We start from the raw sequence: 15,602 nt of genomic DNA, 5'->3' as shown, positions 1-15,602 counted from the left end.
CACTTTAGGATCTGTCGATGCATTCAAGGTATGTAACACGCTGATCCTGTTGACAGCTGATGTGGCATCATGGCATATAGCAGTACTCATCTCCCATAATACACATAGTCCAAGGGATACTAGCGGCTTAAATAAGCACTGACTCTGAATGTTCCCACACAGTTGTAACATGGTTCTGCCAAACAGAGTTCTGCATCATTGATGCACCGAGCCGTGTTAGCCATAACCATACTTGATAGCTGTTTTCTAATGCTGTCAAGCATAGCACAGTTTGGGGCTTCCACAGTTATGGATGGGGCCTTACAGGAATGTTATAAACAAAGAAACATAGTGCCGAGCAGAGCATGGAGTCACTAGGCAGTCATTGCATAGCCTGCTCCTGTGCATGCAAATAGTCGCAGGCAGTTCAGTCTGCAGCACAGGAATGGATCTCTTTGAAGGACTAAACCTGGTGCCACGTCTGCTTTGTTTTATTTCGCAGATCTGTTTTAAGTCCTTTTCCCCATGACTCTGGAGACCCATGACTTATGTGATCAGTTCCACATATTACATCTTGCCTTCTCATTAGCTAATTCCTTCACAATTAAGGCAGTTGGAGCCTTTTTTTCTACAAGCTTTTGATAAACATTTACATGCTTTTCAGGGAGGAATTCTTCTTAGTTATGATTTAAGCCTGTCTTTGCTTTTGTTCAGAGCTGACTGGATTTTTTCCCAAGTGTAATTTTTGGCAAGTATTGTTAACTCAATTTCTTGATGTCTGCCCCTTTTAATAATAATAGGAATAATACTTTGCATTCCTATACCTTCTTCTGTCCTGAGGATCTCATTTAATTAATTTAGTCTCACAACATCACTTTGAGATAAGCAAATACCATTGTTCCTATCGTATTAATTAGGAAACTGGTGTACAGAGAGGTCAAGTGATTGTCCTACAATTATACAAGTCATATTTGGCCAAGTGTGAAATACAGTTCAGTTCTTCTGGCTCCAATCCTGTGCTGGAAGAACCTGGACCACAAGATCACCCTGCACCCTCCCTTTATTACAGGTAGTACCACCATTATTCAGCATGTATTAAGCATTATACAGCACGTTATATGATCAAAGCCCAGCTCCCATTGACTTCAGTCACAGTTGTGAGCGCTCAGCACTTCTGCGAACCAGACTCCAGGATCTCAAGTCATGCACTCAGAAAAGAGGAGCACACAATACTGACCAAATGTGAAAAGTTTGGTTTAGGTGGCTTTCCTAGTATCACATAGGAACTCAGTGGCAGGGAGAGAAGCCCTCCAAGGCACCATTCATCTGCCTCAACCACAAAACCATCCTTTCTCTTCCTGAAGTCCTCTTCTCATTCACTTCTCACCTTCCACCTTCTGCAACAAATGAGACAAGGTTCCTACAGACAGCCTCCATCGCAATGCAACCCTGACTAATTCTCAGAGCAGGTCCATTCTTTGCACTGAATGAGGCAGGTGTCCTATGGGAAAAATAGTATGTGATAATGTAATTAAGGACTGTATCATTAAACATACATACTAGAGGGCCGAATTAAGATTAGACAGGCATCCTTACTATTTTTCTAACTTTCAAGTGCTTGACTGCAAAATCTTAACATTCTTTTAACATATATATATATATATATATATATATATATTTGTATATAGTGTGAAGTAGGTTGTAGAAATGAAAAGGAGTACTTTTCTCAATTGTATTAAATCACTTGCCTAACTAATTTAGAGTACATTGTTGAAATCTTACACTCAGGCCACTACCTGGCTATGCTACCCATTCCAGTAAGTTTGTAACTTTTTGCCTTGTTTAACCTTAAAGGAGTTCTCTCTCACCTCTATTAACAGGTAAAAGGAAAAATTCTACTCCTAAAAGAGGCCCTGCTCTTAAAGAACGAAAGCAGAGCACCTGTAAAGTGTCCAATGCCCAGACACTTGTTGCGGCACTGACAAAGAAGTGTGGCATAGCATCTTTGCAACTGGATCTCATGCCTCTCCTCTCAGGTACTGTTCAGTACTGGGGGGGGAGGGAAGGGGCACTATGTGAAAATGCAGGTTTCCAAAGCACCCAAATGCATGCTAGAAGTGACTTCGGGAGTTACCATAGCAGATGACCATGGGGAGCACTGGGGTTCTGGAATGGAAGAGGGTTCTGGCTGGGGAGAAGAAAAATGGCTACAAAGTTTAGTTAGGGTTTGGACTTGAACAAGGAAGCCTGACATCTGCCTATAGCTCTGTATGCTCTGAGTGGCACTGGAAATTAGAGTGTTACAAGACTCCTGCAGGCTTCTAGAAAGGCAGACATTCACTTTATTGGGTCCTGTTTGGTTCAGGACCTGCTGGGGTGGAGTGTTATTCATAGGTGGAGAGGTTAGTTTCTCTGCATGTTTTAGCTAGGGTTAGGGTTAAGGTTTGTGGTTCACATGCATTGTTATTTTTCTAGGTTTTCATGTATACTGTGTTCACTGTCTTTGTCCAGTTTTGTTCGTATTGTTGTAAGTAAATATTCCTTTTCTGTAATATTGAGGGAATGTGTTGAGCTAAGGGAATACCTGACTGGGCGGAAAGAGGTGTGGATGGGAATTGAGGAATTACACTCTGTCCAAAAGGAGGAACACAGGGAATGTTGATGATAACATAAAAATGTAGGCCCTGCGCCCACAAAGATGTTGTACACTTGCTTAATTTTATGCACTGTGAACATTGACCTCAGTGGGACTACTCAATGCGTAAAAGCTAAACATGTGTGCAAGGCTTTGCAAGACTTACATAGAAACTCTACACAGCTATACCGTGAACCTGTTTGGTACCTTTGGGTGGCGTCTGTATGTCTTTTCTCTTTCTCTTGATATGGTACATGCGTTTGTGTGTGTGTACAGTCAGGCAAATTTTGGTGATTCTATTAACACCCAAAATTATAAAAAAATAAGTATTCAGCTTCTTTCTAGCTATTTTTTTACAGTAGCCAAAAAAGCCACGGAGAGGGATAAAGGTTGTAAAATTTATACTTGTTCTGTGCTGTGGAAATCTTAAGCCATATAAATAAAGATGCTAAACACCATCTCACTATAAACTTCTTATAAGCTTTTACTTTTGTAAAAGAAACAGTTGTTCATTTTCTCCAATTTCCTATTTTAAGGTGGGAAAGAGTTTAAACTGGAAAAAAGGGAAGTGGGAAGTATGTCAGGGGTTTGTATGTAATGGCATTTTCATTCAAAGGGATCACATTTTTGAGCCTGTGCTGCTTGTCTTTCTAAAGATTATGACCAAGTGAGGAATGTCGTAGGAATTCTAGATTTTTACAACCCACAACAACACGTTATTACTAAGGTCTTGTCTACAGTACGGGGGGAGATCAATCTAAGTTACGGAACTTCAGCTATGTGCATAACATAGCTGAAGTTGACATACTTAGATCTACTTACTGTGGGGTCCACAGTATGCTATGTCGATGGGAGATGCTCTCCTGTCGACTCCCCTTGCACTTCTCATTCAGGTGTAGTACAGGAATTGACGGGAGAGTGATCTGTGGTTGATTTAGCGGGTCTTCACTAGACCCGCTAAATCGACTGCCGATGCATCGATCGCCGTGCATTGATCCCCCGGTAAGTGTAGACAAGAAATTTGTGTATGGGAGGGAGCCACTCTCGTGTCATACTCTCAAAGAAAGACGTTTTCCCTCTGCTGGTAACCACCCACCATTATTTGCAGAGCTGTTCACTTTCCTTCTAACTTCACAGCTGTTGCTGCTCCTGGAGTGTCATAAATATAAAGGGAAGGGTAAACCCCTTTGAAATCCCTCCTGGCCAGGGGAAAGCTCCTCTCACCTGTAAAGGGTTAAGAAGCTAAAGGTAACCTCGCTGGCACCTGACCAAAATGACCAATGAGGAGACAAGATACTTTCAAAAGCTGGGAGGAGGGAGAGAAACAAAGGGTCTGTATGTCTGTCTATATTCTGTCTTTGCTGGGGATAGACCAGGAATGGAGTGTTAGAACTTTTAGTAAGTAATCTAGCTAGGTACATGTTAGATTATGATTTCTTTAAATGGCTGAGAAAAGAACTGTGCTGAATAGAATAACTATTTCTGTCTGTGTATCTTTTTTTGTAACTTAAAGTTTTGCCTAGAGGGGTTCTCTATGTTTTGAATCTAATTACCCTGTAAAGTATCTACCATCCTGATTTTACATGGGGGATTTCTTTATTTCTATTTACTTCTATTTTTATTAAAAGTCTTCTTGTAAGAAAACTGAATGCTCTTTCATTGTTCTCAGATCCAAGAGTTTGGGTCTGTGGTCACCTATGCAAATTGGTGAGGCTTTTTATCCAACATTTCCCAGGAAAGGGGGGGTGCAAGTGTTGGGAGGATTGTTCATTGTTCTTAAGATCCAAGGGTCTGGGTCTGTAGTCACCTAGGCAAATTGGTGAGGCTTTTTACCAAACCTTGTCCAGGAAGTGGGGTGCAAGGTTTTGGGAAGTATTTTGGGGGGAAAGACGTGTCCAAACAGCTCTTCCCCAGTAACCAGTATTAATTTGGTGGTGGTAGCGGCCAATCCAAGGACAAAGGGTGGAATATTTTGTACCTTGGGGAAGTTTTGACCTAAGCTGGTAAAGATAAGCTTAGGAGGTTTTTCATGCAGGTCCCCACATCTGTACCCTAGAGTTCAGAGTGGGGGAGGAACCTTGACATGGAGCAAAAACCTGAAAATAAATAGCCATGGTAACTTCAGTTTCATTAGAAGTACAGGACAACACAGATTGGCAAACAGCCTCTGGGGTTGTGCACTTGCTTTATTTGTTCCATGCATACAAAGTAGCTCTTTCATACAATTTTCTGTTGTTTTGATTTGAAACTGAAACCTCAAGGACTTTGATAGACTCACGGAACAATTATCTTGCTTCCATAGTATCTTCTGTAAATACCTCTGGTACTTGGTAACTTTTTACAGCAGTGTCTTCCTTCTGATATGGCTATACATTTAAAGATTCACACTAATTTCTTCCCTCCCAATTTATTTTAATGTCGTTAGTGCCTGAGCTCTGGTCACACTGATTATTTGACATTCTCTGACACACTGACTGCAAGTGAAAGCTCTCCTTGTTTATTTGAACAAAAAAGAAGACTTTTTCTAACACTCAGGTGTTGGGGTACCCCAGCCTCTTGGAGAAGATATACAGGATTGTAGGCTTTATTTCAATTTGCCTTTCCCCTTCCCTGCTACCTCTCTCTGCACTGTTGTGCCCAGGCATCTGGTGACCCAGTCACCGGTACAGCCAAGAACGTGACTTCTGCTGCCTACCCTTTGCATATTGGCTGCTCTTCTGGCTTCTAAGCCCCTCCACCTGGCTCCTCTCTGAGTTTCCAAGCCTCTGGTCAGACATGACGTCAGAGGGAGGAAAGGCAGTAGCCTTTTTTGTGGGGACGGGGACTGTGGGTAAGGAGGAGTGGTGCTGGTTTTGGAGAGGATAAAGGGAGACATTTTGATGGGGAAAGGCACTGAGGGGAGAGAAAAGGGTGAACGAGAGAGAGGGAGAGGTGAAAAGAGAGGGAGGAGGGGCACACATGCAGCATTAGTTTGGAGAAAAAGAGTGAGTAACAAAGGACAAGAAATGAGAGAAAAGGCAAGAGAATAGAAAATTCAGAAGAACAGGAGATATGAGGTTATAGAGACACAAGGGAGAGAGAAGCAATAGATCAGACAGGCAATTTGGGGAGATTTAAAAATAGAAAGGATCCTGGTCCATGATAAATAGGATAGAAACTGTGATGCTGGGAGAAAACAGTGAAGGGGTAAATATGGAGGGGTAAATACTCTGTGTGGGTTTTTCTCTCTCTTTCTTGACCTGCCCGTCTCTGCCTCATGTCCCAGTTCTTATTCTGAAAGGCAAGGTGGTATCTGACTGGAAGGGGAAAAGGAATGTACAACTTTCAGTGCCCTCAACTCTGTGCCCACCAGGTGTCCTGGTTTTCCATTTTTAAATCTGGGATAGTCCAGTGGTTAGGGCACTAGCTTTAGATTTGGGAGATCTTGGAGCACCACAGACTGCCTGTGTGAGCTTTGGCAAGACACTTAGCCTCTCTGTGCTGTAGTTCCCCATCTGTAAAATGAGAATAATAGTACTGCCTGACCTCATAGCATGTGCGAAGATGGAGTATGTTAACGCTCAGCTATTATGGTAATGGGGTCATGTAAGTACCTAAGATAGGTAGGTAGATTCTCTTAGCAGCTACTTTCCACAGGACCCAAACCAGAGCCAAACTGCTTTGTAGTTGCACCAGTTTTTGCACCACATGACTCTACTGTAAATAACTACTTTGTAATAGAAGTGACTGTGATTGCTATCCTGCTGCCTATCTGTGATTCTGCAGCCTTCAAATCCATGGGTCTCCTCAGCATTTTAGAACAACAGAAATAGCTGAAGATCCTGTCACTGTAAATAGTTTACTGTGATCCCCTTATGTGAAACATATTTTTAAATGGGCAAAACCGGCAATAAATCTGTATTTTGTTTGCATTGTGAAGGGTTTGATCTCCCAACCAGTCATGCCTAGGCTACCGGTAATGACAAATTCAGTCTCTTTGGACTAAATTCGGGCAAAGTAATTAATACAAGATATTAAAAAGATAATTGCAGTTATAGGTGGGGGTTTGAGGGAATGATTGTGTGAAAATGGTCAGTATTTTGAATGTCTATGATAGCGTATTGTGAAGGGATTGCACATTTTAAACGGGCCTACAAAAATTTTAAGCTATTTGTTTTAGCAAAAATACATATATACAAGTATCAAATGGATGATTTGGCAGTGCCAATGAATACATTTGCAAAAATTTTGGGTGCATTTTCAGAAAGCCCGTTGAAAATTTTGCCTGAAAAGTTGGGGAAAAAGCCCTAGTAAAGATGCTAATGAGCAATTTTAGCTGATTATTCTAAATCCTTGTCTGCTGGCCAGTCTTGTGTAAAATTCCTTATTTATTAACTCAGCTTTGCCGTAAGTATTTGCAACTTGTCATACGCTTCAGACAAACCAACCCTACACTTGTGGGCTCATGTGCTTGCAACTTAGCTGTTCCTGTATGGAAGGTCGGCCCTTGGTGTTAGATAGCAAACTTGCTGAATCCTAACTGAAATATCTCCTACTTCTGGTGCCAAAGGAAGTTGATTCTGAAATAGTGAAAGTAGTTCAATATACACGTCACAGATTTCTTTTAAGTATAACATGGTGAATCATAAAGAAAGCACATAAAATAGCTGATCTTTCTTTTTAAAGACATTTATCTGTTTGTAACCAAATGTCTAAACTTTTGGTGAAAAAACTCCTTTTAACAAGTGTACTAATAGCTTCATATATATTTACAGTGCATAGCTTATTTGTAAGTCTCTACAAAAGCAGTTTGTACAGTACTAGTATAGTGAAGCCCTGACCTCATTGGGGCCTTTAGTTTCTGTTGTAATACAGTAGAACCTCAGAATTACAAACACCTTGGGAGTGAGAGGTTGTTCGTAACTCTGAAACGTTCGTAACTCTGAACAAAACATTATGGTGGTTCTTTCAAAAGTTTACAACTGAACATTGACTTGATACAACTTTGAAACTTTACTATGCAGAAGAAAAATCCTGCTTGTAACCATCTTAATTTAAATGAAATGAGGACAGAAACAGTTTCCTTACCTTGTCAATATTTTTTTTTAAACTTTCCCTTTCTCTTTTTAGTAGTTTACATTTAATACTGAACTGTACTGTGTTTTCCTTTTTTTTTTGTCTTTGCTGCTGCCTGATTGTGTATTTCCGGTTCCAAATGAAGTGTGTGATTGACGGGTCAGTTCCTAACGCTGGTGTTCGTAACTCTGAGGTTCTACTGTACAAATAATAAATAACGATAATATTTAGAGCAATTGAAAATACCACTGTCTTTCATTTTCAGCATTGCTCCAGTGCCAGCATATGTTACTAACTGAAGCGGTGGTATTAAGCAGTCTTTCTTTGATGCAGCTGCTTTCAAAACGTTTAATATTTAATTTAATATTTTTTCACAGGGGAAAGGTTAGTGATCAGTCGACTGCAAGAGAAATCCCCTAAGATTTTAGATGCTTATGTGACTTTCACTATAGAAGAACCTCTCATGTCTGAGAGACAGATAAGTGAATTAAATCCACTGATTATTAGGATTCATTCTGCTACATGCCTCCCGATGACTCCTGTCCCAATTGAAGTGCTGCAGGTAATGGAGAACGCTGCTCTTTCTGTAGGATTCCACGTCTCAGTTTAACCTGAGGTGACTTCCTTTAAAATATGGAATACACTTTTGAACAGGAATGTTCCCTATTTGCCAGATTTTGCCTCGCAACATTTGCAGAACATGCATAAGACATAGACTTTCTGGAAGGAATATGTGACCAAATTGTCTCCTTCCATTACATTATGTACTGGCAAAAAAATAATAATCCTGTTGAATGGGCCAAAACTTATGGACTGTAGCTTTATACTTAGTAATCATGCTTTCATTGCTAAGCAATTTTTTCCCTTCTGATTCTTTGGACAAACAAGGGAACTGTTTGAGTCACAATACCAAGTAGTTTGAAATACTGTAGTTTGTATTGAAAATTTATTTAACTAGAGAAATTGTGCATGTTTCACTTCTTAGCAGAACTAAATAAAATCCCAAACTTTGTACATAATGAGTCCAGTTCACCATTGGTGAGGATATAGCCCAAGAGTTCTGGTCCTTTAACTCTCTGAAGACAAGTAAAGCTTTGTATAGATTTTATAAAATAAGTTATGGGACAAAACACTTTTCTTTTCAAATGTCTGGATTTTTTAGGCTTTATGAATGATTACTTTTCAAAAGAGAAAGCCCTTTAGCTGAATAGAATATATTAGTTGATATGGAATTAAAGATAGGAGTAAAATTTTACTGCTCAGTTAACCTTGTATACAAACAGCCACACTTTTAAAAGTGGTCTCTAATATTGGGTGCTTCCTTTGTTGGGTGCATATCTTGAAAAACCTGGAGTCTGATGTTTCAGAAATGCTGAGCACCCAGAACTCCCATTGTCTTCTCTTGGAATTATGGGAGCTCAGCACTTCTGAAAAACAGTTACAAAATCAGTAGTCACTTTTGAAAATGTTGATCAAAGAGTTTAATAACCTTACATCCTAAGTGTAGGACTGGGAGGGATCTTGAGAGATCCTCAAGTCCAGCCCCCTGCACTGCGGCAGGACCAAGCAAACCTAGACCATCTCTGGTATGTGTTTGTCCAACCTGATCTTAAAAACCTCGTTATGGGGATATTGCAGCCTTCCTTGGAAGCCTATTCCAGTGTGTAACTACCCTTACAGAACTTTGTAATGACACATCAGATTCCACAGTGGAATTTCATAATGCAGTCCATGCATGAGTTCAGACCAGCTGGCTCTACATTTTTGGAAAGTAACAGGGAAAAAACACTAGTAGTAACTGTGCAACCCAGTAAATACGGAAAGTGAACAAACTAGGTGTTGCCCGAAGGTTTCTAATGGGGGTCCAGGTAGCAGAGCAGTTTGTGCCCTTCCTCCTCCCCGAATGTGGTGGTGTATATGGTGACAGGCCCAAGTTCTAGGTGTGGTGGTATCAGTCCAATCTTCAGCAAAGTGTCCATTCCACACAAACCACCATGGTGCTAATTCACACCTGTGTGGAGGAGCCTCGGCAGAGATGCCAAGGAATAAAGTGTCATCAAGAATAAATTACCCTGATTCTTCAAGCCAACAACAAGATACATTGAAAGAGTGGTGAGGGGAAGCCTACAGAGTCCTTGCTTGTACTGTCTTTGTGGATTAATGTTATTTTGTCTAACTTTTAATGTAGCTATAGGCACCCATCCACTGCTTTGGGTGCCTATCCCATAGGTAAAACATACTAAAGGACCACACATAAATATAAACCACTCCAGTCCCCAGCCTGTCCATTCTTTAGTGGCCTGAGAATAAAGATGGGCTTTTCAGTGTACATGAAGGTTAATAAGGCTCCAGTGGACCAAGAGGGGAGTAAGTTCTAAAGTCGAGGAATCTCACACAAAATGCTGCTAACTGCCTTGGAGGACTTCAGCAAAGTTCAGCATAAAATGCACACTCTAGTATATATTGCACCAGTAAGCCATTGCACTGGCTGGGGGAGAGTCACTACTGTTGAGGATAGAGGGTACTTCAGACTTTGCCCTGTGCCAGGTTTCAACAGGAGCACTATACTGATAATAGTACCTAGCTCTGAAATAAGGCTTTAGAGCCCAAAGCACATGATCCCATGTTACAGATGGGGAAACAACATGTCTGAATGGAGCCAGGGAATCATCACACATTACTCCTGCCCCTTCCATGCCATTTTTGCCCATTTGCTGTTGCACTGACCCCTCATGGTTCTCTCCGGAAGTGGAGATGCAGCTACTTCCCGTTGGTGGACCTCGGTCCATGGTATCAGTTTGCCTCCCAAGAGACCTTGCACTTCAGAAGCAAACTGTTCCCTCAGCATTTCTGCTACATAAGAATTTGGCTTTTGGTAGCTATGGTGTTGTGTAAAAGTCCCCCCCCCCCCCCAGTAGCTCCCTATAAGATGACTGAAAGAGTGGTATGCTGACTGTTTGCAAAAGGAGCTTTTTCAGCATTACTCATTAGAAAAGTGTATGATGGAAGGTGAGGGGAAGGGAAAAGTTAGCCCTACAGGTATTTCACTTTCTTCCTTGGTTTTTCTATAGGCAACCTGTGTTCCCACATACTGCAGATACCAATTTCACAACCTCCCTCCTCATCAAACGGAAGGGCAAACCCATGGAACTCACATCTATTTTAAGGATGTCAATGTGATTCTAACAGGGACAATCAATCCTGGGGAATTGCATGAGTATTTTAGAGGGCCACCTTTGGAGATTGAGGTTCATGACCGGGACAGAAAAATGGCAGAGGATATTAAAAAACCCTCTTTGTTTGGTGATGAGCAAGATGATGGAAAGCTGAGTAATGTTGGTCTTGTCTCTCGCAAAAACACGGTCTATAATCCATTTACAGAAAAGGACAATTTATGGCATCCCTATGGGGTAGCTAAAGTCAGTCTAACTGACCTACTGCTAGGTGAAAAGTACTTGAATATCAGTGTGCCCATTCACAGCTGCTCAGTTCCAGATCCTGGCTACCAGAAGGACAGTAAGACTGAAAAAATTATGGGAGTATTGGGATCAGTGGCTGGCCCTCAGACTTCTCCATTGCCTATGGGACATTATCTAGAATCCGACTCAGTCCTGAAAGTAAGAGTTGAAATAGCTGTGCCGCTAGGTTTGCAGGCAGAAACGGCTGACACTGAAGTTGCAGATTGCCCATATGGTTGCATTATCTATATTTTTGACTACAATAATGCACCTTGCTTACATGATTTGCTGCAAGAGATTACAGAAATTAATGCTGAAGCACTCCAACTTGATTCTTATCCCCTACAAGTAATTCAGATGGCTCTTGCTACTTTCAAACTGAAAACCACAATCAAGGAAATTTCTGAGCTGGATATCATTACTGGTTTTCATATCCTGGATGGAACAATTCACCTTTTAGTCTTGGAAGGATTAAAGGACAAAGCAATCAGGAGACTGTGGGAACAGCAATTTGATAAGTAAGATAGTTTAATGTTTTCAGTAATTATTTCCCTCTAGATTTAAAACGGTTTAAACAAAATTGTACTGATTTCTTTTTTCTTTTATAAAGACAGTTGTTTGATTTCATCCCTGGTGTTGTCTCTGGAATTATACAAGATATGAATTTGACCCAATGCCTGGGTCAAAATCTGAAGACTGACCCTTACATTTTTATCAGCTATGTGATAATCCCTCAGTGCATAGAGGAGGGCTATGTTTAGAAGAATACTATAAATTTACAACACGGCACTTTAAGCTATTATGTATCTTGGATAAACCACACTACTTTCGTCTGTAAAATTCTAAATAATAGAAGTTTCCTTGAACTTTCCATTTTCCTGCCCATCTTCTGCATTCAGGTTAGACATGGCCTGAGCTCAAAGTTCTGATGCAGACCCAACCTTCCCTAAAGTTTGAGGGTGTTTGGATCTGCAGTTTATTTGAGCCCATCTCTAATTCAGATGCTGAGCTACATTTCCTGTGTATCAGAACATGTCATCACACTGTTACAATGGCAGGTATCTTTTTCATTGATAACATGTTTTGTAGAAACACATTTAATGAATTGTTAATTAGAATTTCTTTATCTCTTCTTGGCTAATTCTACAATAACAAACCAATGTACCTACATAATGGAAGACACAAGATTTAGTAATGAAATGTTTTAATATCAAGCTTTCTTAAGATTAGTATAAGTGAAGGAGTATAACGAATTTAAAAAAAATTTGTTTTAAATTCAAGAACCCTTGAGAGCGGCTATGCCTTCTTGGCAATTGTTTGGACAGTACGATAGATGTGTAACACAGGCAGGTGAAATGTTGTCATGAACTCCAAATATAGATGAAAAAGGCAGTTGTTTTAGTTACTACTTACAATGAGCTGTTAAATTCTGTACCTGTAGTGAGACTAGGGGTAAAATTTGTAAAAGGGCCTAAGGGCCTAATCACCTTTGAAAATGGGACTTAGACTCCTAAGTCACTTAGGCCCTTCTGAAAATTTTATCCAAAGTCTGTTTGTGCAAATATATGGCACACCTGGAAATGTATAGATAATTTCAATGATCTTGCAGCTCTTACCTCAACATTTTTTTTTAAATGTGCTACAATTTTCGACAGGTTCCATGAGACAAGATACACACAACTGTACTTAATGAATTTGGGTACTTTGTGACTTACTCTAAACAGATTAGAAAGTTCAGATTACTTTCTGGGCTAAAACCCACACAAATTTCACCAAAATGAATGGGGACATTGACTTTTTAGAGAAAGAGAGACAGACACACACCATATACAATTTATAACCCTTTCTAAAAGGCTCCCCTTTCACTTATATAACTCCTACATGATTTGTAGTGAATGTGGGTCTCCGTCAGATTTCCAGATTAAAAAAAGAGTTAATTTATTTTCTGTTTTGGCATTGAAGGAATACAGAAACATTGTTAATTGCTTTCCTAATTTACTTATTTTTCTTTGCATGCTTGTTCCCTTCAAATTGTTGAACTGATTTATTTTAGTAAAAAAGTCCTTTCTTGTTGTGATCATGTAAATCGCTAATTCTGTTTTTACCCCAGTAATTGATATTGTACTGTTTTTGTAACTATAATAAGGGTAAATTTGGTAGTCTGGTAAACTTCCTTGCAGAATATTACATTGTGTGGTTACATATGAGGGGTTTTTTAATAATAATTTATAGCAGGTAGGATTTTTTTTTTTGCAAGTTTGTTATTGTTCTTTTAAAATCCTTGGCATAAAGTGTCAGAGTGGCAACAGGTTCCATCTAGAAGAACAAAGACAAGACAGTTTCATAAGGGATTATGCTGCAGCACTGTGGGATTCATGGGATAAAGACTGGTTTTGTAACATTACTTTTGTGGTGCTCTGTTGTAGGACTCACAAAAGTGAAAATGGAAGGTTGGATATATTATATAACTCACAGCTGTCTTTCCATCAGCGCCTGTATACAGACCTGGAAGCAATCCTTTATCATATCCACCTCTGTAAACCCCTCTCTGCTATAACAAGGCAACCTCTCCTTTATGTCAGGGATATGGTTCCTCGGGCATGTTTCCAAGCCTTGTCCAGGTAAGACCATTCCTAGATTTGTAGTCAGGAAACTGATAATTGAAGCATCACCAAAGTAGCATGAATATTTGATACAATAATTAATGCCTTTGTTTTTTGCTTTCACAAAGAAAGCAGGTCAGTGGGCCTGAGAGTGAGTTTTAGGTTTGAAGTCAGGCATGGGAGTATGGCAGATGGGCACGATGCAAATGGGGCATGCTTCATCTTTGGGGATTAGAGTGCCAATTTCATCACTCTCCACCTGCTCCTGCCCCTCAAATAATTTTTGAAATCACACCTCTCTGAGCATGAAGTTATTCCTTATGGGGCAGGAGAGATGGAATAGGGAAAAAGGAAATAAAGTTGTCTTGTGACAGGTGCAATGTCCCACCTGAACACTGGCTGGGAGTTCGTTCCCTGCTTAGCTTTCCTACAGGTCTATAGGGTGAAGGAATGGAGCAAGGCTGAGGACGACAGGCCCAGTCGTGCACTCAGACAAGCCTGGGAAGGCTCTAAACGCAGTCAGGAGAGAGGAGCTTTCAGGCTCAGTTCAGCAGCATATGGCTATATTCACCCCCGTTCTCCTAGTATCCCAAATGTTTCCTGTGTGTTTAGTTTGTTAGAAAGCATAACAACAGTCTGGACACACAGAATGAGAGTGAGGGTGTAGCTACAAATATAAAATGTTACTTTTTGTGAAAAATGGAGAGAAAGCCATCTGTTATGTAAAATCAGCACAAAAAAACTCCTTGCTTTTGAAAAATAGGAAATGGGTTTTATCCATCTTTGAAATAAGCAATTCAGGTGCTTAGAAGGCTGAAGAGAGAGAGAGTGGGTACTTTAGTCCCTGCTGTCAATAGACTGGCTCATTCAGATTATTTTCTGAACTAAAATCCACATAGCTGTCACTGAAATGACTGGTGATTTTCACTCCTGAGACACCCAGCCTTTGTTACTTCTTTCAGAGGACTCAGTTTCAAATGATAAAACTCCCACATTGCTCATCTACAGTGCTTATGGTGAAGCCTCACCAAATAAACATTCAAATTAAATGGCAAAGCTGTTATTTCCAGCTAGAGGAGGAGGAGAACATTATTAGTGACTTCCAAGTTTCTTTTTGCACTTCTTGTAACCTTGCAACAAAGGAGTGACTCAGATACAAAATGTCACATGATTGTGCTTGATTGGGTATCATTTCCAAGGTGGCTGCTGCAGTCTTGAATACTTCAGTGTATGTCTGCCAATAGCACACGCAGGCTTTGATGCATCAGACTTATTTAGTTCATGTGATTGTTTCTTTCTACTGCAAGGATTCCCAAACTTTTTGCCTGCAAGACCCCATTTTGAGACTTACTGTTTCCTGTGACCCTAGACAAAAACAAAGCAACATAGCGACCATGGGATCTAAGGAATTTACATATTAAATATGTCATTTAATGCTCTCTAATGTGACATATGGGCTTGTATTTTGCGACACAGCTTCTCAAAGTCTGGCGGCTTTGAGATATTGCACATTTATTCTCCAATGTGACATCAGTGGTAGATCAATACTGAGACTTGATTGACGCATGTGGGATGAATCCAGCTTCACAGAAATACGTGCTCGCAAATGGTACTATCCGTTTCAAGGCGTGTGTTGAGAGTGCAGGATATTCATTCTTGACAGTGAACTAGAGCTCTGGGAGCATAAGCTGGGCATATGTTCCTCACAAGAAGCAATCCCAGGAAATTTCAATGAGCTGTTCGATTTCAGCTGCTGGCAAATCTATGGCATCAGGCTTGCATGGAAAGGAGTTTCACACCCACTTTGTCATGTCCCAGTCAGGGAAAAAGGAAGCAAACTGTTCCCCCCATCTGGCTGAGATGCTCAGCCAT

At 40.4% G+C, this 15,602-nt stretch overlaps 1 protein-coding gene across 5 annotated transcripts in view; it reads left to right on the top strand.

Annotated features, from left to right (window-relative positions):
- CFAP92 (cilia and flagella associated protein 92 (putative)) overlaps positions 1 to 15,602 on the top strand; it is an 80,984-nt gene that overhangs the window by 41,347 nt on the left and 24,035 nt on the right. For all 5 annotated transcript variants that reach the window (XM_075130549.1, XM_075130550.1, XM_048859580.2 and 2 more), the window contains 4 exons: positions 1,860 to 2,015; positions 8,047 to 8,231; positions 10,741 to 11,645; positions 13,554 to 13,748. In XM_075130549.1, coding sequence (XP_074986650.1) covers positions 1,860 to 2,015; positions 8,047 to 8,231; positions 10,741 to 11,645; positions 13,554 to 13,748 — 1,441 coding nt within the window. The remainder of the gene's footprint in view (positions 1 to 1,859; positions 2,016 to 8,046; positions 8,232 to 10,740; positions 11,646 to 13,553; positions 13,749 to 15,602) is intronic.

Source organism: Caretta caretta, chromosome 7 (genome assembly GCF_965140235.1).
Source record: "Caretta caretta isolate rCarCar2 chromosome 7, rCarCar1.hap1, whole genome shotgun sequence".
Taxonomy (NCBI): domain Eukaryota; kingdom Metazoa; phylum Chordata; order Testudines; family Cheloniidae; genus Caretta; species Caretta caretta.
Note: the sequence above shows the minus strand (reverse complement) of the source record. Positions and strands in the feature narration are given on the sequence as shown.